Source organism: Mauremys reevesii, linkage group 1 (genome assembly GCF_016161935.1).
Source record: "Mauremys reevesii isolate NIE-2019 linkage group 1, ASM1616193v1, whole genome shotgun sequence".
NCBI lineage: Eukaryota > Metazoa > Chordata > Testudines > Geoemydidae > Mauremys > Mauremys reevesii.
This window is the reverse complement of record NC_052623.1, coordinates 208,611,096-208,630,322: the sequence shown is the minus strand read 5'-3', so window position 1 is coordinate 208,630,322 and position 19,227 is coordinate 208,611,096. Positions and strand designations below refer to the sequence as shown.

Here is a 19,227-nt window from a genome sequence, read left to right as displayed (position 1 = left end):
TTCTGGTTGAGACCATGCCTCTTCTGGATGAGGCCACGCCCCGCTTCGGGATTCCGGCAGTTACTTTCACCCCTGATTCCAGTTCAGGTGACATGATCACATGTCACTAAGACCTCAAGCCTTCATTCCTCCCAGCCTGACTCACAGGAAGGCCTACCCACAAACAGAGGCATTCAGTCAATTGCTTTGGTTAATGGGAGTCATTAAGATTCCAAACCACCATTAATTGCCCACACTTTGCATAATTACAATAGGCCCTCAGAGTTATATTTCATATTTTTAGTTTCAGATACAAGAGTGTTACCTTTTTACAAATAGGATGATCACACTCGATAGATTATAAGTTTTGTAATGATACCTTACAAGAGACCTTTTGTATGAAGCCTATTCCAGTTACATTATATTCACTTATTAGCATATTTTTATAAAATCATATAGAGTGCAACGTCATACCCCTAACATGCACCTAAAAGATGCTGGGCAGATAGAGATGGGGGCCCAATCAGTGAGATGTAATTTCCCACTTTCCTATCTACAGACTAATTAAATTCTTGAGCTCTTTTTTGTAGATTGAATAATCTGTTTATTTAGGGAATAAGATTTTAAAATACAATTTGTAAAAGAAAAGCATTACATTTAGAAAGTAAATATGAGGATCCTGTAGGGAGGCGGTGTGGTTCGCCGCCGCCCTGGATTGAGATGAGCTCTGCCGGACACCAGAGTGGGCGGAGCCAGAGCACTCCAAGCCGCCTCCCCAGAGGGTGAGGCGCCGGACAGGAAGTATAAGCGCCCAATCCCAGAGCTCACTTGAGAGGCAGCTGCTGGAGAGGTCAGATGCCTCTGGCCCAGCTCCCGTTGGGGAAACTCCAGCAACCAGCAGCACACCTGGAGACTGGCCTGACCAGCCGATACTTGACACGGATCAGTGTGTGAGTGAGTCACTGAGCCTACCCCTCACCAGCTACCCCGAGGATCCAATGGTGATTGACCCCCCCGAGGACACCACCTTGACCTAGGTACCTCCAGAGGGGGAGTTGGGAAGTAGCCTGGTGACAGCCACCCCGAGTCTGGCTGCAACACTGCTGGAACCCATGTCAGTGTGTTGTGGCCGGGATCCCCACTGACACAGCAGTGGGCCTTTGGCTGCTGCTGGGGCCCCGGGCTGGGATGCAGTGGAGTGGGAGGGCCTGCGTTCCCCCCTGCCACCCAACACGTGGGTGTCCGTCTACTTCTCTCCCCGGCTGCTTGGAGCCTGAAGCCTGGGTGTGCTATTTACCTGGGTTTGCTCAGCCACTGCCTGAGGGTCTGAGCCTTAGGCCTGGTCTACACTACGCGTTTAAACCGGTTTTAGGAGCGTAAAACCGATTTAACGCCACACCCGTCCACACTGAGAGGCCCTTTATATCGGTATAAAGGGCTCTTTAAACCGGTTTCTGTACTCCTCCCTAATGAGAGGAGTAGCGCTAGTATCGGAATTACCATATCGGATTAGGGTTAGTGTGGCCGCAGATCGACGGTATTGGCCTCCGGGCGGTATCCCACAGTGCACCACTGACCGCTCTGGACAGCAATCTGAACTCGGATGCACTCTCTGCGCTCTCTGATACAGTGGTTCTCTAGTACACTTGCCCATATTCTAGCCAGGACTGATTCTATTTTTAGATACCAAAAAGGAGGGATTGACTCTGGGAGTCATTCCCAATTTTGGCTTTTGCGCCCCTGGCTAAGAGCAGCCAGGGGCACTTATGACAGCAGCAAATGGTGCAAAACGACTGGTAGCCATCATCATCTTTTTACCAATTTATGGATTGGTAGATGGTGCAGTATGGCTGATAACCATCTCTGCTGTCATGCAAAAGCAAAAGCATGCTGCTGCGTAGCGCTGCTGAATCGCCTCTGTCAGCGGCATCTAGTACACATACGGTGACAGTCACAAAAGGCAAAACAGGCTCCATGATTGCCATGCTATGGCATCTGCCAGGGCAATCCAGGGAAAAAAGGCACGAAATGCTTGTCTGCTGTTGCTTTCCCAGAGGAAGGAGTGACTGACGACATTTACCCAGAACCACCCGCGACAATGATTTTTGCCCCATCAGGCACTGGGATCTCAACCCGGAAATTCCAAGGGGCGGGAGAGGCTGCGGGAACTATGGGATAGCTACGGAATAGCTACCCCCAGTGCAACGCTCCAGAAGTCGATGCTAGCCTCGGACCGTGGACGCACACCACCGATTTAATGTGTTTAGTGTGGCCGCGCGCACTCGATTTTATACAATCTGTTTTGTTAAACCGGTTTATGCAAATTTGGAATAGTCCCGTAGTGTAGACGTACCCTTAGACTCACTGCTGCTGTACCTATATAAACTGCTGCTCAGCCCGTCTGAGCCTTGAACTCCTTGCTACCCTGCCCTGACCCAGGGCCTGGGCCTATTGACTATATAAACTGCTGCTCAGCCCTTGCCTGAGGGCCTGAGCCATGAACTCATTGCTGACCCAGGGCCTGGGCTTGTTAATTGCTACCTGTGTTTGCTCAGCCCTGCCGGGGGCTTGAGCCAGGACTCCTGTGGCCAACCGATTCCCCAGGGGCCAGTGCAGGGACTAAGGGAGGCGGTGTGGTTCCCTGCCGCCCCAGAAAGGGATGAGCCCCGATGAACCCTCTCTACAGCTCTATTAACATGAAGAGTCTGCTTTACTAATCTCTATGTCCTAAATATGCATAATAATTTAAGACCAATACTTTATATCAGGGGTCGGCAACCTTTCAGAAGTGCTGTGCCAAGTCTTCATTTATTCACTCTAATTTAAGGTTTCGTGTGCTGGTAATACATTTGAATGTTTTTTGGAAGGTCTCTTTCTATAAGTCTATATATTATATAACTAAACTAGTGTTGTACTGTAAAATAAACAAGGTTTTCAAAATGTTTAAGAAGCTTCATTTAAAATGAAATTAAAATGTTGATCTTATGCTGCCGGCCCGCTCATCCCGCTGCTGGTCTAGGGTTCTGTTCACCTAGGCCGGCAGTGGGCTGAGCGAGGCCTGCGGCCGGGACCCCGGTTGGCAAGGGTCCGTCAGCCAGAACCCCAGACCAGCAGCGGGCTATGCGGGGCCGGCAGCCAGGACCCAGAGGGCTGGGGGTGGGCTGGAGTCAGGGCTGGGGGCTGGAGGTGTCAGGGCAGAGCGGGGACTAGGTATGGATGGGGGTGCCAGAGTCAGGGCTACGGTTGGGGGTGGGGGGGATGAAGGAGTCAAGCAGAGGGCAGGGAGTGTATGAAGGAGGTACAGGGCTCAGGGCAGGGGCCTGGGGTGTGTGCGAGGCTCAGGGCAGAGGGCGTGGTGTGTGTGTGGGGAGGGGTCAGATGTCAGGGCTCAGGGGAGAGGGCTGGGTGACTGCCCCCCTAAGAACTCCCAACCCTGCTGCGCCTTGTCCCCTGACTACCCCCTCCTGGGATCCCTGCCCCCAACTGCCCCCCAGGACCCCACCCCTTATCTAAGCCTCCCTGTTCCTTGTCCCCGGACTGGACCCTACCCCCTACCTGTCCCCTGACTGCCCCAACTCTTATCCACACCCCCATCCCCAAACAGACCCCCAGGACTCCCATGCCCCATCCAACCGCTCCCCGCCCGCTGACAGGACCCCCAGAACTCCTGACCCATCCAACCCCCCCCACACTCCCTGCCTGCCCCAACCCCTCTCCACACTCCTGCCTCCTGACAGGACCCCCAGAACTCCCAACTCATACAACCCCCCCCCAGCTCCTTGTCCCCTGACCACCCCCCCAGGCCCCTCCTTCTTCCCGCTCCCCAGACTGCCCTGACTCCTATCCACCCCTGCGCCCTCACAAACCCTGGGACTCCCATGCCCCATTCAACCCCCTGCTCCTGACTGCCCCTCCAGAGACCCCCGCCCCTAACCCCGGGATCCCACCCCCATCCAACCCACCCTGCTCCCTGTACCCTGACTGCCCCCACCCCTTATCCAATCCCCCCAGCCCTGGGCCTTTTACCTTAAGGCTCCACGCAGAGCCAGACACGCTGCCCCGCGGGAGAGCACAGCCCTGGCCCTCAGAGCGCTGCGTGCGGCGGCGGCAGAGCTCCAGTTGAGCAGGGAGCATGTCTGCCTCCCAGCGGAGCCAAATGCTGCCCCGCGGGAGCATGGAGCCCCAACCCCCAGAGCACTGCGCGCGGCAGCAGGGCTCCAGGTGAGGGGAGAAGGGCGCGCTCAACCCTGGCGCTCCGGCCTGGGAGCATGGACCCCGCGGCTTGCCGTGCCCGGACAGTGGGGCCATTTGCCCACCCCGTGTGCATGGCTATGCTTCTGCTCCCTGCCCCCGTGAGGGGAGCAGAGGGCAGAGGAGAGCAGGCCAGGCTGGGAAGGATTTTTAATGGCATGCTGGAGTCCCGGCAGGCTCCAGCATGCCATTGAAAATTGGCTCGCGTGTCGTCTTTGGCACGCGTGCCATAGGTTGCCGACTCCTGCTTTATATAATTGTCAGTAACCTGACCCTCAGTTCCCTGTCAGGTTAGGCCAAGAATGTTGTTTCTCTGACCCTCTAGAACTCCATGTTTCTTTTGTTGCTTATTCGTTAAGGGTTTTGATGAACCAGTTCTTGGCAGAGGTGGAAGGGAGAGGGAAGTGTTGCATTGATGGTGATCAGCTTCTCTTGTCAGCACTGGATGGGGCAATACCTTCTGTGGGGTGTTATTTAGCATGACTGGTGGTAGCACTAAAGTGGGGGAGCTATTGAGAGGGTATTTGTAGCCAAGGATATCTAGAGCAGAAATGGAGGGGATTAGTGGAGGCTTGTGGTGGGGTACGATTTCCATGGCTGACTTAATGTGAGGTGGGAGGAGAACTGTATAGGGCATGGCATGGAGGCAGAGAGGGGCCTGTCAGCTAGCAAACTAAGTGTGGTTTGCTCACTTAGGACATGTAAATACCCTCCATGGTGGGGATAATGTACAAGTAGCTGAATTGGTTTTGGCAAATCAGTGTGGACACTGGCCCAAACTTAACCAGTTCAGCAAGGCTAATGAGGACATGCTGAATTGTTTGTGCATCAACCTGTTCAGTTAAGTGTCTACTATGGATGACACTTAACAGTGAATGAGGGATGCCGTGCATAGTTCTTGTGCCCTCCTTCCCTCTGCACAGCCCACTGGAGTCACAAATAAGGAAGAGATGGGAAGAAGTTGCTGAATAGGAATCCTGTAGCCACTGCAGCCTACCTCTCTCCCTGCCAATGCATGTCCCTCTCATCAACTACTTCTATTTTGAAGAGCTTGGTCCAATATAATATATTACCTCACCTACCTCGTCTCTCTTACAGTTTGAAGTGTTTGTACTGAGAGTGAGCCTGGAGCATTGTTCTTCCTTCACAACTCCCTTCCCCACCAGCTAAGATTCTAAAATCTTCTAGAGGAGACACACCTACCTCAAGAACTAAAAGGATCCTATCCTCACCTTATCACTCAGCCTTTCTATCAGAGGGAACCTATTCCCAACCAATCAGCTCACAGAACTTGGGTGAGTGTGGAAGAATTCATTGATTTGTAGGGGGGAGAGAGTGAGGAACTGATGGATATTTTTGGGGAAGAGCATTTTACCCAGAGAATGTTCCATGTGTTGCTAACGGCACGTCTTCACTGGCAACGTTAATGCTGGCAACGTTAAAGCGTGGCTCCCCGCGCTGGTGCACTGTCTACACAGGCACTTTACAGCACTGACACTTGCAGCGCTCAGGGGGGTGTTTTTTCACACCCCTGAGCGAGAAAGTTGCAGCGCTGTAAAGTGCCTGTGTAGACAAGCCCTTAGTGAAGTAGAATGTTTTTCAGAGATTCCTTGTTAGAATGTTGGCAGCACATCACTCGCGGGGTGTGTGGGGGAAGGGAAATGCAAGTGCTCGTGGCGCAGAGGTTGCATTTTTGGAATGGTGGGTGGTGTTCCCATGCTTCAGAGTTGGCACCCCAAGGCCACTTCTCTGCATGTGCCTCATCACCAGTAACAATGATTCTGCAGTCAGAATTTAGTTAGCTCTGAGGAAGTAGCAAGAGAAATAAACTCTTGAGTCAGTGTCTCTTAGTTGTATTTGCTCCGTAGGAGTAAAAAGCCGTAAAGCTGTGCGCTCATCACTAAAGTTTGTAGATGCAAGATTCAATATGCACAAGGAGGAGATCTGCTGAGATGCCATTATTATATAGTTACTTTTATGACTTTGTGCCTTAAATGTGAGGGGAGTACTCTCTGCTGGATAGTGCAGTGGCTGTTAATAAGTGACTGTGTGAACCTTGAGTAAATTATTTCTCCCTCTGTATTCCTGTTTACCCATCTGCAAAATGGGGATGAACTTCCATGCACACTGTTAATGAGTGACTGTGTGAACCTTGAGTAAATTATTTCCCCCCTCTGTATTCCTGTTTACCCATCTGCAAAATGGGGATGATGACATCCACCTCACAAGGATGTTGGGGGATTTAATTTGTAAAGTACTTGGAGTTCCTGTGATGAAAAGCATTGTGTTTTACCGGTATTCTCATTACCCATGCTGACCTTTAGCTGCTGCCTCTTGTTTTCCTTCTGTAATGTTGGTGGAAGGTGTAACTTCCAGTTTGACATAACCCTGCTAGATCTGACTGAGGTAAAAATAGCGGAGTAGCCAGGTAGTGTGAGCAGCAGGAGAGGCTACCCATCCCAAGTACACTCTGGTCTGAGACCTTAGGTACATACTTGGGCAGCCAGCTTATCCGGCCACTTTCGCATTCACTCCATTTTTAGTGCATTAGTGTGGGATTGAAAGTGACCAACAGTGACTCGGTGAATTATTTGCATGTAATTTGTTCTCCTTGGTGCAGGTTTTATTTCTCTCTAAATCAACAAACCGGTCCTTCCCGTTCTCAGAGGTCATTGCAGAGACTTGTACTGTTCACACATTTTACAAAATGTTCCAGTGCTTTTCCTTTTGAAATTCTGGGGGAAACGGTGAAAATGAAAGGCCAAGCAAACTCAGCTGTGTCCCTGTAATGGTGAGGTGCAGAATAATCCACAAAAGAACACAGAGATCAGTGAGTACAGTCTCAAGGGCAGGAGAGATAGACAAGGGGGAAGGACTGAGAAGAGGTGAGGCTTTAATTTGACTCTTGTTTTTGTTTTTGGAAGGGAGATTCTGCCCCCATGCTCTTGCAGATGGGAACTAAACATTTAGTGGGGAGGTGTCAAATATTATTGGACTAGTCTCCTCTCCCCTGAGTTCATGCAGACTCATGGCCTTTCCCTCTCTAAGTTTGAAACCTGAATGGCAGTGTTCCCCCCACTGTCCTTTCTGCTTTCCTGTGGCCCCTAGGTTCTCCTCTTTTATCCCCATTTAACCTTTCCCAGTTTCCTCTCAGAGCAGGAATGGGGACCCTGGGGCTTTGCAGGAAGTAGCGTTCCCTCCTCCCTGCTTGCTGCTTTCTGCCCTGCAACTGCTATGCAGAGCATCTCCCTCTCCTTTCATCTGTGCTTCTGCCAGGGGCGGCTCCAGGCCACAGCACGCCAAGCGCGTGCTTGGGGCGGCATGCCGCGGGGGGGCGCTCTGCAGAGTGCCCCCCGCGGCATGCCACCGTGCTTGGGGCGTCGAAATGTCTAGAGCCGCCCCTGGCTTCTGCCTCACTCATACCACAGCCCTGTGAGGGGGGCAGGAGAGAGTTGTTCTGAGAAGCTGCTGCTAGGTGCCAGTGTATTCCCTGAAAAGGCAAAAGCCCTCTTCTCCTACCAAAGAAGGTGGAGCCAGGGGTGGGTAAAACCAGGTCACTTCGCCAGCCACAGACTTGTCCCTCATACTCAGCAGTGCCCAGCTGAGGAAGCGGGAGGAGGAGACAGATTGTGACCACATAGCCCCCCATCCTGAGACAGCTCTGCTGGTTTCAAAATAACTTTCCTTGTTCTTAACACTGTCTATGTTTGATCCAACCTGTATCACTGGCCTTGTCTCTCACTGCTCCCCTCTTCTCACTTAGCACCAGCCTTCACCTTGTCCTTTCCCACTGCTTCAGTACTACAGAGAGTTGGTGCCAGAGCCTTCTCTGCAGCTATTCCCTGCTGGGCTGGAGGCAGGAGAGGATGGGACTTCCTCTTCCCCTGAAAGAAGTGGCTGGGGCTGTTTCAGATCTACCTCCAGAAACCTCCCTCAGCTGCAGGAAGATCAGCATCCTCCCCCACTTCCTGCCCCCATCACTCCTCAGCTGTGGGGGAGGGGTAACTGTATGGAGAGCTGCTCCCCCATCCACCCAACTTCTGTGCATCCAGACCCTCCCATACCCAGGCACCCTTGCCAACCCTCACTCGATACATCCAGAAGCTCCGTAGCCCTTCATACTCGAACCCCACCCCACTGAACCTCAACCCTTGCATCTGGAGCCCCCCTGCATCCAGACCCCCTTTCACCAGACCCCCATCCCTGCACCCAGACCACCCCCCACTGAGCTCCTTGCACTCAACCCCCCACCCTGATGCCCTACCCCCTGCACCACCCTGAGCCCCCACGCCACTGACTGCCAACTAGCTGCACCCAGACCCCCCACCAAGCCCCACTCTGCCAGCACCCACACACCCCTGCTGAGACCCCTGCACCCAGACCCCTCCGCTGAGCCCCAACAACCTTTATCTGGAAGCCCCTGCAGAGTCCCATTGCCCCTGCATCTGAAACCCCCTAATGAGCCTCTGTACATCCAAATCCCCCACACTGAGACACCCCACAGAGCTGCCTGCACCCAGATTGTCTCACATAGAATCCTCTCACCTCACACCAGGATCCCCCCACACTGAGCCCCTCCACACTTGGATCCTGCCTGGTTGAGCCTAGCTGCCCCACACCTGGTGCACCTGGCACAGAAGGGCAGGGCCCCAGGGTGTTTCTGGGGCAGGCCCAGGCCTTATGCTATGTCAGGGTTGGGTGCAACGGCACCGCTGAGTCTGTGTCCTGGGGGTAGAGGCTGCAGGGTCACGGCCATCCTTACCCATAAGCAAAGCACGCAGCTGCACAGGGCAGCAGGAAGTTTGGGGCACCAAATTTCCTGGTGCCCTGCGCAGCTACGTGCTGCTCCAGCCCCTGCTCTGGCTCTTCCCCAGGACCCCCGCCCCTGCTCCACCCCCCCCCTTCCCTGCCCCAGCCCCGCCTCTTCCCACCTCTGCCCAGCCCTGCCCCCACTCCCCTGAAGAGTTCAGCAGGGCTGGGCCGCTGCATTCATCGGCAGCGGGAGTGCAGCAACCTGGCCCCAGCCGCGCTGCCGGTGAGTGCTGGGGGGTGGTTTCCCCTGCCCCCCAAGCCAACCCTCCCCCCCACGGAGGCCTGGAGCCCACCCCCTGCTCCTGTCCTGCAGAGGCCTGGGGCCCGCCCCCTCCCCCCCACGTAGGGCCCCTTAACAGCTAGGGACGGCCCTGGGCAGGGTGATCTTCCACCTTCGTGCAGCCAGTGGCCTGTGCTCCTCACTGCCATCCTGGAGACTCTGCATTTATTTATTGACAAATAAAACTTGTAGAATTTTAAAATATTGTGTACAGAATTTTTAATGTTTTGGCGCAGAATGCCCTCAGGAGTAGTCTTATCAGTTTCGGTTAACAATTAAACTCTGCTGGCTGCCGGGACCCCGTGCCCGGTTGGGCTGGCAGAACTCCTTAATGGTTAACCGTTTAACCAATAGAATTTTAATAGGTTAAATGGTTACTATTTTTAAACCCTATTTACATCCCTACTTTGGACTTAACTATCTTGAGTAATTTTGTATATTTTCCAAACTTTGCCACCTCACTGTTTACCTCTTTTACCAGATCATTTATGAATATGTTTAACAGAGCTGGTCCCAATACGGATCCATGGGGATACCATTGTTTACCTCTCTCCATTGTAAAAACTAACCACTTATTCCTATCCTTTGTTTCCTATTTTTTAACCAGTTACTAGTCCATGAGAGAACCTTGCCTCTTATCCCATGACAACTTTGTTTAAGAGCCCTTGGTGAGGGACCTTGTCAAAGGCTTTCTGAAATTCTAAGTACACTATATACACTGGATCACCCTTGTCCACATGTTTGTTGGCCTCCTCAAAGAATTCTAATAGATTGGAGAGGCATGATTTCCATTTACAAAAGCCATGCTGACTCTTCCCCAACAAATTGTGTTCATCTATGTGTCTGATAATTCTGTTCTTTACTACAGTTTCAAACAATTTGCCTGGTACTGAAGTTAGGTTTACCACCCTGTACTTGGGATTGTTTCTGGAGCATTTTAAAAATATTGTCATCACATTAGCTGTCCTCCAGTCATCTGGTACAGAAGCTGATTTAAGTGATAGGCTACATACCACAGTTACAGTCTAATTTCTCTCTTCTTTGTATGGTCTGTATCATGAAAAATTAACATCATAGCTATGTGATCATGGATCAGTGAGAGGGAGTGTCTTCTGGACATGGAACCTGTGAGGTGGTTGGGGAAAGAAATAAAAGGTTGGATCTATCATGCTGTCTGGAGTGGCTCATGACCATGAGTGCTTACCTCAGAGCAGACTGTCAAAAACAGGGCAGACACCCCAGACTGGTGGTATGTTGGTGAAATCTAATTATACAACCCAGTAACAATTGTGAACTTCTGGATCACTGTAATAGTCTTATCATGGAGTCACAGACAGTTCCTTTAAGCTCTCCAGTCTATCTTGTCACTTAGACAAGATGGACTTAGTGATAAATGGTCACTTACACCAAAAATCACAAAATAGTCAGGTTGCTTGCAATCCCAAGAGACTAGTCACTTACCCCAGCTCAAATAGATATCTCACAAAAGATGCCTGTAGCCAATTCTGTAATAAACTAACTAAAGGTTTATTAACTAGAAAAAAGAAATGAGTTATTTACAGGTACAAGCAAGCAAGCAAGCATATAACACAAATGAGTTGCAGCCTAAATCCTTAGAGTGATAGAGTCCAGAGTGACCTAGACAAATTGGAGGATTGGGCCAAAAGAAATCTGATGAGGTTCAGCAAGGACAAGTGCAGAGTCCTACACTTAGGAAGGAAGAATCCCATGCACCAGTAGAGACTGGGGACCGACTGGCTATGCAGCATTCTGCAGAAAAGAATCGGGGGATTACAGTGGACGAGAAACTGGATATGAGTCAGCAGTGTGCCCTTGTTGCCAAGAAGACCAACGGCATATTGGGCTGTATTAGTAGGAGCATGGCCAGCAGATCGAGGAAAGTGATTATTCCCCTCTGTTCGGCACTAGTGAGGCCACACCTGGAGTATTGCATCCAGTTTTGGGCCTCCCACTACAGAAGAGATGTGGACAAATTGGAGAGGGTCCAGCTGAGGGCAACAAAAATGATTAGGGGGCTGGGGCACATGACTTACAAGGAGAGGTTGAGGGAACTGGGCTTGTTTAATCTGCAGAAGAGAAGAGTGAGGGGGGATTTGATAGCAGCCTTCAGCTACCTGAAGGGGGGTTCCAAAGAGGATGGAGCTAGGCTGTTCTCAGTAGTGGCAGATGACAGAACAAGAAGCAATGGTCTCAAGTTGCAGTGGTGGAGGTCTAGGTTGGATAATAGGAAACACTATTTCACTAGGAGGGTGATGAAGCACTGGAATGGGTTACCTAGGGAGGTGGTGGAATCTCCATCCTTAGAGGTTTTTAAGGCCCGGCTTGACAAAGTCCTGGCTGGGATGATTTAGTTGGTGCTGGTCCTGCTTTGGGTATTGGACTAGATGACCTCCTGAGGTCTCTTCCAATCCTAATATTCTATGATTCTATGTAGTGATCTGTCAATTCAAAATGTCTCCTCCACCTCCCCTGCCCCCCCGGGCTAAACCATGCCAAGCATCATGGGGATCTCTATGGTTATGTTTAGAAATCCTTGCTCCTCCAAGTCCACATAGCATAAGAGAGATTCAGTTTCTCCTTGATAGAGATTTTTATCTCTTCCTCTCTAGAGTCCAAAACTGATGGAATAAGTTTATGCATAGGTCTCTCCTTCCTGGAGGGAGTAAGGAATGCAGTCAACAAAGACTCTGTCCTTTGATGCTACAAAATAGGTCAATGCTTTCAATGGGCTATTCTTGTATGCAGGACAAGCACTTTACTTTTATAAGTGCTTCTTTTCCCGTTTGTTGTGTAACACAGTTACAGAAGTTTACAATGCAAACACTCAATATAATTTTGTACCATGGGCTATAGAGAGATTATAAATGAGAGTAATACATGTAACATCCTACAAGCATTTTATCAAGTCTAAACACTAAGCATGTTCTTATCAACTTAACACCTATTATCTGTTTTGATGATGCTAACACACAAGTAAACAAGACTGGTTTCCAGTTATGCATTTGTAAATGTTCAGTGAGGCCTGGGGCCTTGGCACGAGCTGGCACCTGGTCTGCCAGTATCATCGGGAAAAATTTCACTTGAAAATGAAACTCCCACTCAGAAAAACAGGAAAACTTGCCTCCTCCCAGCTAGTTCTTCAACATTCTGAGAGCAGATGAGAAGAAAGTGGAGGGTAGGGGTCACGAGGTGGTAATGGTGAGTGGGTGGGGAAGGAAGGATTTCTGACACTAAGCAAGCATTGTGTGGCTCACTCCTGGGGTGCATCCCTGAGAACATCTCTCCTTAAACTTTGAAGCAAAGCAAGTTTCATTCCTCAGAGGTACGGTAATTTCAGTTATACCTCACTTTTTTCAGGAGTGTGGCTAGAGGCAGGCCAGGCAGAGCTTCCTGCCTTCCAGTTGGTGTTAATTATTTGTACTGAAATAGTCCTAGAGACTCAAAATCAGGGCCCCATTGTGCTGGGCACTGTACACACACATAGTAAGAGACAGTTCCTGCTGCAGCTCATAATCTAAATAGGACCAGACAGAGAGAGAGGGTGCGAGGGGAAACAGAGGCCCAAAGAGTGGAAGAGATTTGCCCAATGTCACACAGCAGGTCAGTGGGAGAGCTGGAAACAAAACCCAGGTGTCTCGACTTACTGTCTCGTGCCCTGCCAACTTTTTGTAGTGCTGCTTTGGCTCTCCGCTTCGGCTCCTGCTTCTCTGTTAGCACCCCTTGTGCCTCATGTTCTTCTAGTGAATTCGATGGGCCGGGCAGGGGGAGTGTGTTGCAGTGTAGCTGGGGGAATATAAATAACCTCTTCTCTCTGTTTTGGTCTAGGGTGAGTCATGTGATGTTTGCCCTCCAACAATCACTGTACCAGAACTCCATGGATTCCAAAGCAACAGGAGGCTCAGCAGCCTTTGATATCTCCCAGCTTCCTGCCTTATTGTGACATTCCTTCTGGGTCCTTTATTTTCACCCTTCTGAAGTGTATGGTGAAAGGGCTGCATCGGGAACATTGCTGAGGGAGTGGCTTGCAAACGAGAGAGGGCCATGGGCTTGAGCTCTGTCATCCTTCACCTCTCCTACAAATTCAGGCTGCTGCTGCTTTTCATCTTGTGCATGATGGTGGTGGCATGGGCCACCTCCAGTTACCTTGTGGACACTGTACAGGAGACTCCCAAAGCAAAGAGCTTGGTGGGGAATTTCAGGAAGGCAACCATGCTGGAGAAGGGGAATCAGAAAAAGAAGGCCATGACAACTGTAGAAGTTCACACAGTGAAGTCCACCATGAGTCACTGCCCTGCTCTCTCTCCCTACCTGCGTAAGTGGCTCAGTCTTCAGTATCTTTAATGAATTAAATCTGCTTTTGTGCTACTGATTCCTTGGTTCCCCTCTGGCCACCTCTCACCCAGGTGCTTTTCCTGTGAACCAAACTCACAGCTAGTGACTGTTGCATAACAGATAAACAGCATCCTCTTAACAGTTAGATATCCCTTCACCCTAGAAATACTTAAGAAGTATAAAGAGATGTGTAGGACAGTTTAATACATTATGGGGAGAGGTTGTTGGGTCCATGCCATTCCCTGCCCAGTGATGGTGCTTTGGCTAGGTGAATTAAACTAACTCTGGCAGCTCATGCGTTACCTATATAACTGTCTTTGTTCTGAAAGAATAGCAAAAACCCACCATGCTAACACTGGAAGGAGATGGAATGAGCTTGCCTGTGAGACTAGTCAGGCCCATCTGTACTTACTGGCTATGGCAGCCAATTAGACAGTGGGGACAGAAGGGGCGGGGGAAGGAAAACCCATCAAAAACAGCTGTAGCAGCCTGATATCTGGATACTGTGCTCCACTGGCAATTGTAAGTACCTGGTTACTGGGCTCATTGCAGGTCCCATACTGTGCTTTTCACTGGTTAATCTGTTAAATCTGCAGTACTTGAGTACAGCCCATTTTCTGAAATGCATATTGCAATGTGCTCAACTCCAGAATAATAATTTAGTAAGAAATGGGTCTCTGCCCCTACCTGACTTGCTTGCCGATTCCACTGGTTCACTCTTTTCCCCCCACCCTCTTTATTTTATGCTGAACCCTGCTTTTGTGGTAAGAGATTTCCATCCTCCTCACAACCCATACACTTCCTTCCCCTTTTCCATCTCCACAGCAGATGTGAAAACCCTTGTGGGAAATGAAATGCAGTTTCATAAGTGCACCTTCCTTTGACAAAGACTGTGTGACTGTTTTGGGGATTAATGCTGTCCTCCTGGCTAGGGTTCAAATAGACATCTTCAGAGGCTTCCTCAGATTCCTTGTTGTTTTCTTAGACTGGCCATTTTTATTAGTACTGTAGCTCCATGGAACCTTGAGTGGCCCATGGAACCTTGAGGTTCGCCATATTGGCCCATGCTACCTTTTTCAGCTTTACTGCCAGGGGGTGATTTCTATGTTAGCAGCACAAAGCTTCTGGACCACGTTGTCCTCTTTGTATGCCCACACTCATGCAAGCTGGTTGAGCGATACTGACATTTCTTCCTGCCAAAAAAAAAAAAAAGTTTTAAAACATTTATTTTTTCCTGGGAATTTTTTTCAGTCAAAACTTTGCAACCATCTCTAGTCACAGTTGTGTGATTTCTTCTCCCTCAAGTGAGCTTTCTCTGTGTCAGCAGAGGCCATGATTAAAGATCAGCACAGCAGCCATTGAAAGGGTCTCATTTGGGCATGGGAATATTGGATTGAGTCATTTCCTGACCCTAAAATGTTTACATTCTTCTATGTCCATGGGTAAAGCCTATTTTCTCATCACTTCTATTCTCACATCTCTCTCCACTCTTGTTCCTCCTCTCCCTCTCCTTGAAGCCCATGTTGAAACCATGACTATCCTTCTGGTTGAGTGGGACTCTTTTTATGTATCACTGGCATTGCTTCTTCAATGAATAAATGCTAAGCAACTCCAAGTACCCACTCCCTCCAGGACTCATGTATTACCTTTACAGCACTCTCCATTCCGTTTGATCTGGAAAGCAAGATAAATCAGAATTTGGGATTGAACCCAGGCTTCTCATGCTGTTGTATGGACTGTGTTACAAAGAAGGTCAGACTAGATGATCAGAATGGCCCCTTCTGGTCTTGGAATCTATAAATGCTGGAGTGCAGAGCCACTCCCCTGAAGGCACTGAGCTAGCCCGAAACCTGAAATGAATTAAGAATGCTTCCTGTGCTTCTCCTACAGAGGGCCCCAGCAAGCTCAAGTTCAACGCATCTCTCACATTGGAAGAGGTTCAGAAGGAGAACCCTCAGGTTGCAAAAGGCCAGCATCGCCCTGCTGAGTGCTCAGCACTGCAACGAGTGGCCATCCTGATCCCACACCGCAATCGAGAGAAGCACCTGTTATACCTGCTGGAGCACCTCCACCCATTCCTACAGAGACAGCAACTGGACTATGGTATCTATGTCATCCACCAGGTGAGGCAACAATGAAGGCAAGAGAACGACCTGCCTGGGAGGGATGGGAGATTGATTAATGCCTGTGCATCCCAAACTCTTCTGCCCTGTAGATATTCCTCCTGGCTTTGTGATGGTGTCTTAGGGCTGGCTGTCTCCTTTATTGCCTAGAGAACAAGGGCATTCCTTTTGCTCAGAGATCCTGTCTTAATTAGAGAAGCTCTTTAAAAATGTCCCACCTTCGCTAACACCAATTCAGTTCTATCTATGTTAACAATGTTGCGAGCTTCAAGACAGACTGGTTGGTAGCTGCCTCTTGTGCTTTATGCACGGTGCCTGCTCAGAACAAGTCTAATTGTTATAGCGCTAACATGGCTTTGGCAGTCCTTCTGCACTGGGGCTCACACTGGTGCTAATACTGGGGAATCTGGACTATTGTTAAAGATGGGAATATTTTTAGAAAATGTCCTTGATGTAGCTAGAGCTTTTAAAATCATACATAGAAAGCCCTTGCCAGCCTGAATAAATTATTAAATGTATTGTAGCTTAGTTACCGTTCCCGAGCTAGGGCTTGAGGTGACCTGACCGTCCTAATAATGTTTGTTACTGATAAAATTAACTTACCCAGCACGTTAAACTTACACAACCAGGATGAAATGTTCTCAGGCCCAAAATTTTGGGGGTGTTCAGATGGAGGATCTTGGTTCATGAGTCTCTTCCACGCCTTCAGATAGTTTATTGATAGTGACAATCATTATTCACATCATAGTACTTGTGTACAAATTCCTGTTGTCTAGAACAAAACACTAAATAAGAACTCTTTGGCATACAGGTACCCTTTGAGTAGCAAAGATGAATGGAATGTGAAGTCCTGACAGTATGTTTGATACCTCTGAGATTCTGTGATCTGCCTGTTCACATTCAGTGACTCTGCTAACTTAATTTCTAATTTCGTAGAGCATTTTAACCCTTGCTTGGGTTTCTTTCATGCCCAGCACTGGTGCTGTGGTCAGGGTGAGCTTGAAACAGCAGCCTGCTCTGGGAGTGGAAACCAGCAAATGCTTTTCTCATAACCCACTCTCAGGACTTTCTGTTTTTAAACTTCCATTCACATGTCTGCTCTATTCTGATTCACTATTCAGATAGCAGAAAACAAATAAATTAATGTAAAACTCCCCACCCCGTCCTGTTTAAATAACCTCACAATTGTGTCATAAACCAAGAAGAGGCAGGAAATTCTTAATGAAGGCCTATTTCTAGTTCTAAATCATCTAGGAATAGGAGCAGCAGTGATTGGCAGGATCTGCTTTCACTTGGAATATCCTGTCTTGTTTGTTTGTTCATTGCTCTGAATCAGAGTTGTACAGGTTGGCTGAAGACGGGGATGTCCTTCCTAAACTACTTTAGGACGTATTAAAGAAGGCCCCAAAGCTCTGTCTGTCTAATCTATCAACAGTGCCAGGTCTTGGTTTCCCTGTTTTGCTGGAGGGTCTCTCTTCTGAAGACTCAGATGTGGACTGGGACTCTCCCATAGTCCTTTATTGTTAGGGGGTGGTGATGGATAGGCACACACAAAATCAGAACGTGTAAACACAGAGGAGGGATTTTGAGGATCTGCTGTTGCTTGCTCTTGTTAACTGTGAGGTCATAACCTTACTAGTTGTCCACACTGTGTTCCAGAAAAAGCAAGGTGGACCACACCTGACTTTTTAATACTAAATATGCAGGGACTGCCTCTTGGGTGATTTTGGGGGAGTGAGAAAGAGAAGCAACGTGCCTTTTAAGTCTTCGCCACTGATCATGAAAAGGGCACCAACCCAATCCTTTTCCCTCTGCAGGTCACCTTTACATTATTTTTAAAATATGTTTTTTTTTTAAGGGTACTGGTGAAAGCCCTGCAGAACAAATGTTTCCTTTGTCCACAAAGTAGGTGCTGAGCTGTTTTCCGCAATTTATTCTTCCACCGGTGTGCCTTAAGCCTGCTTATAGGGGAGTTTAATCTCCATGGGTTATGTAGTCCTTGGGTTTAGGCTGAAACTGGCAACAAGAGGGGCAGTTAGAGCCAATGGTAATTGTGACGTGGCTCTCTGCATGTAGGAACTGGATTGGGATGACCTGATCAGTGACTCCAAACAGCCTTCAGATGTTAGATTCTTTGTAACTACCAGCCTAGGCTGAATTTGACCTAATATGTAAGTGAAAGGCCATACTCAACGGATATACATGCCTGCTCTTCCCCCAGGTTTACCATCCCCTGGATGTGAGAAGGGCCAACTTCTTCAGACTCCTTCACAGAGCACTTAAGTCTCCATGGATGGATCCTGAAAGGACCCCATCTCATTCCTCTGAGAAGGGCTTTTAAACTCTTTAGTGTTTTGATCTCCAGGCTTCCAGCTTTGGCAAAACAACTCTGACACTTCAGCCTGGAGACAGGATCCTAGAAGTTTAACAGCTTGTGGCTTGAGGCTGCTTACCTAGGTTTATTGCGTTGTTTTCCTGTTTGTTGTCCCTTCAGATCTTTCTTAAGTTAGATCAGTAGTCTTACAGGAAATTCTATTAACTCACCATAGTTACACAATAAATGTACCTCCCTGATCAGATCACTTAACTATTCATATCATTATTGCATATCAGTATTCATAGATTAATACATTGCAGCTCATTCTCTGTCACAACTGAATCCTATGTGGGTGTGTGCTGCTTCGTCTGCAGGAAATGTATGTTAGCCTAGGGTTAAGTCCAGTGGCGACTGATAAAACAATATTGATCCTAATTTTTTAGCAGATGGTTTTATAAAAATAAACATTGATAAAGATGGAAAATGGTTAACTTCGTTTTTAAAGGGAATGTGAACTGTCATTCTCTTTCTGTTTGCACTGCAGGCTGTTATTCACACATAGCCACAGGATGTGTGCTGCAGGCTAGTGTGTGAGTGGGTGCGTGCGTGCATGCAAATACATGCATGCTCATTAGACGGCTGCGTCATTTCTCTAACGTGAATTTTGTCACCAGCATAGGCTTATGAAACGACCAACTACAGCTCGAAATTCTTCAGCTACAATTTAAAATAAACCTCTAGAACTGATCATTCTGAAAAGGGAAGAGGCACCAAATTATAGCTAAAAGTAAACATGTACAATCCAGTAAAAAATAAAATAAAATCCCAAGCCAGAAGTCCCGGTACAGTTCCGTGTATATAAAAGACAGTGTGTGTAGATTGCGAGTGGGTTACCAGACTGGGTGTTAGGAGTACCACATTTTTCCCCAGTTCTGCACATAATGTGTGACCTTTAGCAAGTCACTACTTCTCTGTGCTTTAGCAGAAAAGTGCTAAATTTTATAATAGTTATTTTTGATGTTTATGTAACTCATGCTAACTGCATTTACACTCTGCGCTTTCTAAGCTACATGGTCGTTGCTCTTTCATTACTTTGCCTGATGGAAATTCTA

General features: G+C 48.6%; 1 protein-coding gene across 5 annotated transcripts in view; it reads left to right on the top strand.

Annotated features, from left to right (window-relative positions):
• Positions 1 to 19,227, top strand: part of B4GALT4 (beta-1,4-galactosyltransferase 4) — a 54,635-nt gene that overhangs the window by 22,199 nt on the left and 13,209 nt on the right. For 3 of the 5 annotated variants that reach the window (XM_039528541.1, XM_039528523.1, XM_039528532.1), the window contains exons 3-5: positions 5,329 to 5,525; positions 13,169 to 13,655; positions 15,566 to 15,798. In XM_039528541.1, coding sequence (XP_039384475.1) covers positions 13,385 to 13,655; positions 15,566 to 15,798 — 504 coding nt within the window. In that variant the 5' untranslated portion in view covers positions 5,329 to 5,525; positions 13,169 to 13,384. The remainder of the gene's footprint in view (positions 1 to 5,328; positions 5,526 to 13,168; positions 13,656 to 15,565; positions 15,799 to 19,227) is intronic. The other 2 variants (XM_039528536.1, XM_039528537.1) reach the window with 1 other exon arrangement.